We start from the raw sequence: 9513 nt of genomic DNA on the forward strand, positions 1-9513 counted from the left end.
AAAAAAACAAAAACAAAAAAAAACCAGAAAATCGCCGGAATTGTGGAGTGAGGATGTCGAATCCAGGAAATGGGAAGAGATTTCCATATGAATGGGAAGCCTCGAGGGCTGCTCTGAATTCCAGGGAAGCTGAAGGTCGGGATGAGTTTGGAATTCGGGCTGGGGGAGGGAGGTGTTTAGATTTCGTGGATTTTGTGGGAATTTCACGGATTTTGCGCGGATTTGGTGGTTTTTTTCCAGCCACCCGGAGGTGTATTTCCCGTGGAATTCCCGAATGGTTTGGGGTGGGAATTGATCCAACCCCATCCCAATCCATAAAAAGGGAAAATTCCCAATATTCCAGGTGGATCCCAATATTCCAGGAATTCCCAGCCCCATGGGAATTCCATCCCGGGCAGGAATTCCCACATTTTAATCCCACAAATCTCCCGATTTTCCATTCCTACCCCAAATCCCTCCGAGCGCCGCGGCTCTCCTGGATGACATTCCCGGGATTTCTGCCATTCCCACCAGGTTTTTCCGGGAATGCCTCGTTAGGCGCTAATTGCTAATTAAGCACCTGCCGGGGGAAGGTGATTCATTCCCAAGCTGTTCCCGGCGGCAGCCAAAAAACAAACAAACAAACAAAAAAATAAAAATTCCTGGGGAAAAAAAATCCTCGGGAAGAGAATCCCGGCTGGATTTGGAAATTCCAGAGGGAATTTTTTTTGGGATTTGGAGATCCCAAAGCCAGCCGGGGCAGGAGAGAATCGCGGAATTCCTAAAGGGAGTTTTGAGGGAATAGAAAAGAAAATAAAAGGAGGAATTTAATCCTGTTCCAGGTGGGAAATTCCCGATTAAATTCCCGATTAAATTCCCAATTAAATTCCCTGCAGGACATTAAATTCCCGATTAAATTCCCAGTTAAATTCCAGATCAAATTCCCTGAAGGACATTAAATTCCCAATTAAATTCCCGATTAAAATCCCGAATAAATTCCCTGCAGGACAGTAAATTCCCAATTAAATTCCCGATTAAATTCCCGATTAAATTCCTGATTAAATTCCCGATTAAATTCCCAATTAAATTCCCTGCAGGACATTAAATTCCCGATTAAATTCCCGATTAAATTCCCAACTAAATTCCCGATTAAATTCCCTGAAGGACATTAAATTCCCAATTAAATTCCCAATTAAATTCCTGATTAAAATCCCAATTAAATTCCCGATTAAATTCCCTGATGAACATTAAATTCCCGATTAAATTCCCAATTAAATTCCCAATTAAATTCCCTGATGGACATTAAATTCCCGATTAAATTCCCAATTAAGTTCCCAATTAAATTCCCGATTAAATTCCCTGATGGACATTAATTTCCCGATTAAATTCCCGATTAAATTCCCAATTAAATTCCCTGATGGACATTAAATTCCCGATTAAATTCCCAATTAAATTCCCGATTAAAATCCAGATTAAATTCCCTGCAGCACATTAAATTCCCAATTAAATCCCCGATTAAACTTCCAATTAAATTCCCAATTAAATTCCCGATGAAATTTCCAATTAAATTCCTGATTAAATTCCCGATTAAATTCCCAATTAAATTCCCAATTAAATTCCCAGTTAAATTCCCAATTAAATTCCCTGATGGACATTAAATTCCCGATTAAATTCCCAATTAAATTCCCAATTAAATTCCCAGTTAAATTCCCAATTAAATTCCCTGATGGACATTAAATTCCCGATTAAATTCCCAATTAAATTCCCAATTAAATTCCCAGTTAAATTCCCAATTAAATTCCCTGATGGACATTAAATTCCCGATTAAATTCCCAATTAAATTCCTGATTAAAATCCCAATTAAATTCCCGATTAAATTCCCTGATGAACATTAAATTCCCGATTAAATTCCCAATTAAATTCCCAATTAAATTCCCGATTAAATTCCCTGCAGGACATTAAATTCCCGATGAAATTCCCAATCCCACCCCAGTGCCAGCAGTGGGATTCCTGCCCAGCCTTGGCCTCATTCCCAGATTGTTCCCAATCCTCCTTCCAAGTGCTAAATTCCCTTCCCGGGGAGAGAATCCTTGGAATTTCCATCCCAAAAAATCCCGAAATTCCCAAGGAGGAAAAGAGCAGGAAAACGGGGAGAAAACAGCAGGAAAAACTAATCCAGGAGTGAGGAATTGGAATAGAAATTCGTGGAAAAAATAATTCATGGAAAAAATAATTCATGGAAAAAATAATTCATGGAAAAGAAAAAAATCATGGAAAAAATTCGTGGAAAAGAAAAAATTCATGGAAAAAATAATTCATGGAAAAGAAAAAATTAATGAAAAAAATTAATGGAAAAGAAAAATTATGGAAAAATTAATGGAAAAAATAATAACTCATGGAAAAAATAATTCATGGAAAAAATTCATGGAAAAGAAAAATTAATGGAAAAGAAAAAATTCATGGAAAAAATAATTCATGGAAAAGAAAAAATTCATGGAAAAAATTCCCGGAAAAGGAGGAAAAAGGAAAGGGAAAAATCATCACAGAGCACAGGGAACAGCGAAGAGATTTCTTTTATTTGCTGTCGGAAGGAAGATGGAATTTGGCCCCAAAATTCCCAAAAAAACTATGGAAAAATCCAACCAAAGCCAGCTGGGGACTGAAGGCAGAGCAGCTCCATGCGGCGTGGGGGAGAAAATTCCGGAAAAACCGAGAGAATTCCAGGGAATTCTCCAGAAAATTCCAGAAAAATCCGAAAGGATTCCAGAAAAAATGAGAGAATTCCGGAAAAAACTGAGAGAATTCCGGAAAAAATGAGAGAATTCTGGAAAAACCGAGAGAATTCCAGGGAATTCTCCAGAAAATTCCAGAGAAACCCAAAAGGGTTCTGGAAAAACTGGAGAGATGGGAGGAAAAAAAAGGGGAAAGAAAAAGAGGGGAAAGGGAGGAAAAGAAGGAGGAAAAATTGGGTGAAATAGGGAAAAAAAGGGGAAAAAGGGGAAAAAGGGGGAAAAAAGGAAAAAAAGGGGAAAAACTGGGAAAAATAAGCAGGAAAAGGGGAAAAAAGGGGTAAAGAAAGGGGGAAAGGAAAAAAAGGAAAAGTGAAAAAGGGGAAAAATGGAAAAAGGTGGAAAAAGTGGGAAAAGGCAGAGAAAAAAAGGGGGGGGGAAAAAGGGAAAAAAGGAAAAGGCAGAAAAAGTGGGAAAAGGGGGGTAAAAATGGGGAAAAAAGGGGAAAAGGGGAAAAAAAGAGGGGAAAAGGGAAAGGGAAAAGGTGGAGAAAGGGAAAAGGGGAGAAAAAATGGAAAAAGGTGGGGAAAAGGGGGAAAAAGTGGGAAAAAGGGAGAAAAAAGGGGGAAAAAAGGGGGAGAAAGGGGGAAAAGAAAGGGGGGAAAGGGGTAAAAAGGGGGGAAAAGGGGGGAAAAAATGGGGGAAAAGGGGGAAAAAAGGGGGAAAAAATGCAGAAAAAAATGGAAAAAAGGGAGAAAAAAAATGGAAAAAAGTGGGAAAACCACATCGCAGGTGGCAAACCGCTGGCAATAAGGCAGATTTCAGGGCAGCAACCTCAACTTTCCAACTCAACCACCATCATCCCGACTCCACAACCAGAAAAAACCCCAAAATATCCCAAAACCTCCGTCAGTCAGAGCTCGCCGGCGGTGCTGACCAGGTGGAAGAGCGTGACGTTGTAGAGCACCTGGTGGCCGTTGTTCCAGGTGTAGAGCACCCTCTCCCGCGGGTTGTAGTCCAGCATGGAGATGTGGGAGTACTGGTTGTGGAAGGGGATGTCGGTGTACTCGTAGCTGGAAGTGTTCGTGGAGTAGGCGAAGTAGATCTTGGCGCCGGCCAGGTGGGAGTTGGTGACGTAGAGCACGCCGCAGATGAGGAAGGACTCGCCGGCGCTGCGCTTGGGGTAACCCGTGTCCCAGCTGCGCAGGATCTCCAGGGAGTGAGGATCCAGCCGGCTCAGCACGATGTTCCCGGCGTTCTGGTTGGAGGAGTAAACCACCCACAGGCCGCTCTCATCCACCATGAAGTCGATGTCGGAGAATCCTCCCCAGGAGTAGGGGAAGGTGTTGTTGAAGCCGGCGCCGGGCAGGCTGCGCTGCACCAGCACGCTGCGCGAGCGGAAGTGGTAGCGGACGGCCAGGTTGGTCTGGAATTTGTTGTAGTAGAGGGAGCCGTTGAACACCACGTGGCCAGTGCCGGCCCAGGGGTGGGGCAGGAGGTGCTGGACGAAGTTCTGGCCGGAGACGAAGTCGGAGAGGGTGCGGAATTCCAAAACGCGGCGGCCTTTGTAGTAGCCGTCCATGTACCACACCTGGGGGACGGGGAGGAAAGGGTTAAAATTGGGGAGAAATGGGGGGAAAAGGGTTAAAATTGGGGGGGAAATGGGAAAAAAATGGGGAAAATGGAGTTAAAAATGGGGAAAAATGGGATAAAAACGGGGAAAAATGGGGAGAAATGGGGTTAAAATGGGTTAAAATTGGGGGGAAAATGTAGTAGCCGTCCATGTACCACACCTGGGGAGGGAAATATGGGGAGGAAAGGGTTAAAATTGGGGAGAAAATGGGGAAAAAAGGGTTAAAATTGGGGGGAAAATGGGGGAAAATGTAGTAGCCGTCCATGTACCACACCTGGGGAGGGAAATATGGGGAGGAAAGGGTTACAATTGGGGAGAAATGGGGGGAAAATGGGATAAAAATGGGATAAAAACGGGGAAAAATGTAGTAGCCGTCCATGTACCACACCTGGGGAAACGGGGGAGGAAAGGGTTAAAATTGGGATTGAAAATGGGGGGAAATGGGGAGGAAAGGGTTAAAATTGGGGGGAAAATGGGGAGGAAAGGGTTAAAATTGGGGGAAAATGAGGAAAAATGGGATTAAAGGGAAACATGGTTAAAATGAGGGGCAAATGGGATAAAAATGGGGAAAACATGGGGGAAAAGGGTAAAAATGGAAAATGGGGAAAAATGGGGAAAAATGGGATTAAAATGGGATAAAAATGGGGAAAAATGTAGTAGCCGTCCATGTACCATACCTGGGGAGGAAAGAGTTAAAATTGGGGGGAAAAATGGGAAAAAAATGGGGAAAAATGGAGTTAAAAATGGGGAAAAATGGGGGGAAATGGGATAAAAATGGGGAAAAATGGGGAGAAATGGGGTTAAAATGGGATAAAAATGGGGTTAAAATGTAGTAGCTGTCCATGTACCACACCTGGGGTGGGAAATATGGGGAGGAAAGGGTTAAAATTGGGGGGAAAATGGGAAAAATGTGGAGAAATGGGGGGAAAATGGGATAAAAATGGGAGGAAATGGGGGGAAATGTATTAGCCGTCCATGTACCACACCTGAAAAATGGGGAGAAATGGGGAGAAATGGGTTAAAATTGGGGAAAAATGGGACAAAAATGGGGAGAAATGGGGGGAAAATGGGATAAAAATGGGGTTAAAATGCAGTAGCTGTCCATGTACCACAGCTGGGGTGGGAAATATGGGGAGGAAAGGGTAAAAATTGGGGGGAAAAATGGGGAAAAATGGGATTAAAAGGGGGGAAACATGGTTAAAATGAGGGGCAAATGGGATAAAAATGGGGAAAACATGGGGGGAAAAGGGTAAAAATTGGGGGGAAAATGGGGAAAAATGGGGAGAAATGGGGTTAAAATGGGATAAAAATGGAGAAAAATGTAGTAGCTGTCCATGTGCCATACCTGGGGTGGGAAATATGGGGAGGAAAGGGTAAAATTGGAGGGAAAATGGGGGGAAATGGGATAAAAACGGGGGAAAATGGAAAGAAATGGGGTTAAAATGGGATAAAAATGGGGAAAAATGTAGTAGCCATCCATGTACCACACCTGGGGAGGGAAATATGGGGAGAAATGGGGAAAAATGGGTTTAAAACGAGGGAAAAATGGGGGCAAATGGGATAAAAATGGGGTTAAAATCAGGAGGAAATGGGAGGGAAATGGGGGAAAAAAAGAGGGAAAAAAATGCAGGAAAAAAGGGAATAAATGGGGAAAAAAAGGGAAAAAATGAGGGGGAAAAAGAGGGGAAAATGGGGTGGAAAATGGGGTTTCAGGTGGTGAAAATGGGATCAAATCCCCTCCAGAATGAGCTCCAAACCTCAGTGAGATCAGAGAAAACCCCAAAAATCCCCCAAAATCCCAGCCAGGCCCCAAATCCGTGGATTTTCCTGGAGTTTCTGGGGTGATCAATCCCAAATCCCAGGATTTGGGGTGCCCAGGAGGGGTTTTCCCCCCAATTTTTAGGGGTTTTCCCCCATTTTTGGGGTTTTTTCCCCTTTTTTGGGGTTTTTTCCCCATTTTTTGAGGTTTTTTCCCCAATTTTGGAGGTTTTTTTCCCTATTTTGGGGGTTTTTTTCCCCGTTTTTGGGGTCTCTCACCCGGCTGTCGGCACTGGGGGTCCGTTTTTGTCGTTTTTCCCCCCATTTTTGGGGTTTTTCCCCTTTTTTTCTTTGTTTTTTCCCCATTTCTTGAGGTTTTTTTCCCCATTTTTTTGGTTTTTCTCCCTGGTTTTGGGGTTTTTTTGGGGTTTTTTGGGGTCTCTCACCCGGCTGTCGGCGCTCAGGGTCCTGTTTTTGTGGTTTTCCCCCCATTTTTGGGTTTTTTTCCCCCATTTCTTGAGTTATTTTCCCCATTTTTGGGGTTTTTCCCCCCATTTTTGGGATTTTTTTCCCCATTTCTTGAGTTATTTTCCCCATTTTTTGGCGTTTTTCTCCCCGTTTTTGGGATTTTTTTCCCATTTTTTGGGTTTTGGCCCCATTATTAGGGTCTCTCACCCGGCTGTCAGCACTTGGGGTCCCTGTTTCTGTGGTTTTCCCCCCATTTTGGGGTTTTTTCCCTTTTTTTTTTTGGTTTTTCCCCACTTTTGGGGTTTTCCCCCCCATTTTTTGGGATTTTTCTCTTTTTTTCTTTGTTTTTTCCCCCATTTTTGGGTTTTTTCCCCCCATTTCTTGGGGTTTTTCTCCCCATTTCTTGAGTTATTTTCCCCATTTTTGGGGGTTTTTCCCCCATTTTTGGGATTTTTTCCCCATTTTTGGGGTTTTTTGAGGTCTCTCACCCGGCTGTCAGTGCTCAGGGTCCCTGTTTTTGTGGTTTTCCCCCCATTTTTGGGTTTTTTTCCCCATTTCTTGAGTTATTTTCCCCATTTTTGGGGTTTTTCTCCCCGTTTTGGGGTTTTCTCCCCATTTTTTGGGGAACTTTTGCCCCATTTTTTTGGTTTTCTCCCTATTTTTTGGGTTTTTCTCCCCGTTCTTGGGTCTTTTCCCCCCCAGTTTGGGGGATTTTTTCCCCATTTCTTGAGTTATTTTCCCCATTTTTTTGGGTTTTTCTCCCCATTTCTTGAGGTTTTTTCCCCATTTTTTGGGTTTTTTTCCCCTTTTTTTTTGTTTTTTCCCCTTTTTTTGGGTTGCCCCCCCCCCAGTCTGGGTTTTTTTTCCCATTTTTGGTTTTTCCCCCCCATTTTTAGGGGTTTTCTCCCCCCTTTTTGGGTTTTTTCCCCCATTTTTTGGGATATTTCTCCCACTTTGGGGGTTTTTCCCCCCATTTTTTGGGTTTTTCTCCCCGTTTTTGGGGATTTTTGGGGTCTCTCACCTGGCTGTAGGCTCTCAGGGTCCCTGTTTTTGTGGGTTTCCCCCCATTTTTGGGTTTTTTTCCCTTTTTTTCTTTGTTTTTTCCCCCATTTTTTGGGTTTTTCTCCCTGTTTTTTGTGGTTTTCCCCCCATTTTTTGGGTTTTTCTCCCCGTTTTGGGGTTTTTTGGGGGTTTTTTGGGGTCTCTCACCCGGCTGTCGGCGCTGGGGGTCCGTTTTTGTCGTTTTTCCCCCCATTTTTGGGGTTTTTCCCCTTTTTTTCTTTGTTTTTTCCCCATTTTTTGGGTTTTTCTCCCTGTTTTTTGTGGTTTTCTCCCCGTTTTTGGGGTTTTTTTGGGGTTTTTTGGGGTCTCTCACCCGGCTGTCGGCGCTGGGGGTCATGGTGTCTGTCATCCAGGAGCCAAAGCGAGATCCCGAGGCGCGGATGGTGATGGGATTGCTGACCCCGGTGAGCTTCCCGCAGCCTGGCAACGGGAAAACGGGAAAAAACAGAAAATTTAGGGAAAAAATGGGAAAAAACGGGAAAATTTAGGGGAAAAAAGGGAAAATTTAGGGAAAAAATGGGAAAAAACGGGAAAATTTAGGGAAAAAAAGGGAAAATTTAGGGAAAAACGTGAAAATTTAGGGAAAAATGGGAAAATTTAGGGGAAAAACGGGAAAATTTAGGGAAAAATGGGGAAATTTAGGGAAAATTTAGGGAAAATTTAGGGAAAAAATGGGAAAATTTTGGGGAAAATTTAGGGAAAATTTAGGGAAAATTTAGGGAAAATTTAGGGAAAATTTAGGGAAAATTTAGGGAAAATTTAGGGAAAAAAATGGGGAAATTTAGGGGAAATTTAGGGGAAATTTAGGGGAAATTTAGGGGAAATTTAGGGGAAATTTAGGGGAAATTTAGGGGAAATTTAGGGGAAATTTAGGGGAAATTTAGGGAAAATTTAGGGGAAATTTAGGGGAAATTTAGGGGAAATTTAGGGAAAATTTAGGGGAAATTTAGGGGAAAAATGGGAAAATTTAGGGGAAATTTAGGGAAAAAATGGGAAAATTTAGGGGAAAAACTGGGAAAATTTTGGGAAAATTTAGGGAAAAAATGGGAAAATTTAGGGAAAAATGGGAAAATTTAGGGGAATTTAGGGGAAATTTAGTGAAAATTTAGGGAAAAAATGGGAAAATTTAGAGGAAAAATGGGAAAATTTAGGGGGGAAAATGGGAAAATTTAGTGAAAATATGGGGAAATTTTGGGAAAATTTAGGGGAAAAACTGGGAAAATTTAGGGGAAAAACTGGGAAAATTTAGGGGAAATTTAGGGGAAATTTAGGGGAAAAATGGGAAAATTTAAGGGAAAAATGGGAAAATTTAGGGGAAAAATGGGAAAATTTAGGGAAAATTTAGGGAAAATTTAGGGGAAATTTAGGGAAAATTTAGGGGAAATTTAGGGGAAATTTAGGGGAAATTTAGGGGAAATTTAGGGAAAAAAATGGGAAAATTTAGGGAAAATTTAGGGAAAAAAATGGGAAAATTTAGGGAAAAAATGGGAAAAAAATGGGAAAATTTAGGGAATTAGAGGGGGATTGGGGGAAATCGGGGATTTGGGATCATGGGGATGGGGAAAAGACCTGGAAAACAGTGGGAATTGTGGGCAAATTGGGGGAAAATTGGGATTTGGGGTCATGGGGATGGGAGAAAAACTGGGGAAAAGAGGCCAGGATTTTGGGATTTTTCCAGTGATTTTTCCAGGATCTTTTCCGGGATTTTCCCCCTGATTTTTGCAGGATTTCAGGGCCGATTCCAAGCGGGTTTTTTTCAGGATTCAGGCCAGGATTTGGGGATTTTCCCCCCGATTTTTCCCAGGATTTTTCCAGCATTCAAGCCAGGATTTGGGGATTTTGCCCCGATTTTTCCCAGCTTTTTTCCAGGATTTTTGAGATTTT

General features: G+C 42.3%; 1 protein-coding gene across 1 annotated transcript; it reads right to left on the reverse strand.

The window, feature by feature from the left end:
- Positions 1–3593: 3593 nt before the first annotated feature.
- Positions 3594–8045, reverse strand: LOC146422707 (noelin-2). Its single transcript, XM_085045931.1, has 2 exons — positions 7943–8045; positions 3594–4299 (listed from the first exon to the last, which is right to left on the reverse strand). The coding sequence occupies exons 1-2, from the start codon at positions 7976–7978 to the stop codon at positions 3622–3624; spliced, it is 714 nt and encodes a 237-aa protein (XP_084902057.1). The 5' UTR covers positions 7979–8045; the 3' UTR covers positions 3594–3621.
- Between the last annotated feature and the right edge of the window lie 1468 nt (positions 8046–9513).

The sequence above is a fragment of the Lichenostomus cassidix genome, unplaced genomic scaffold (genome assembly GCF_008360975.1).
Source record: "Lichenostomus cassidix isolate B80296 unplaced genomic scaffold, HeHo_3.0 HiC_scaffold_39, whole genome shotgun sequence".
NCBI lineage: Eukaryota > Metazoa > Chordata > Aves > Passeriformes > Meliphagidae > Lichenostomus > Lichenostomus cassidix.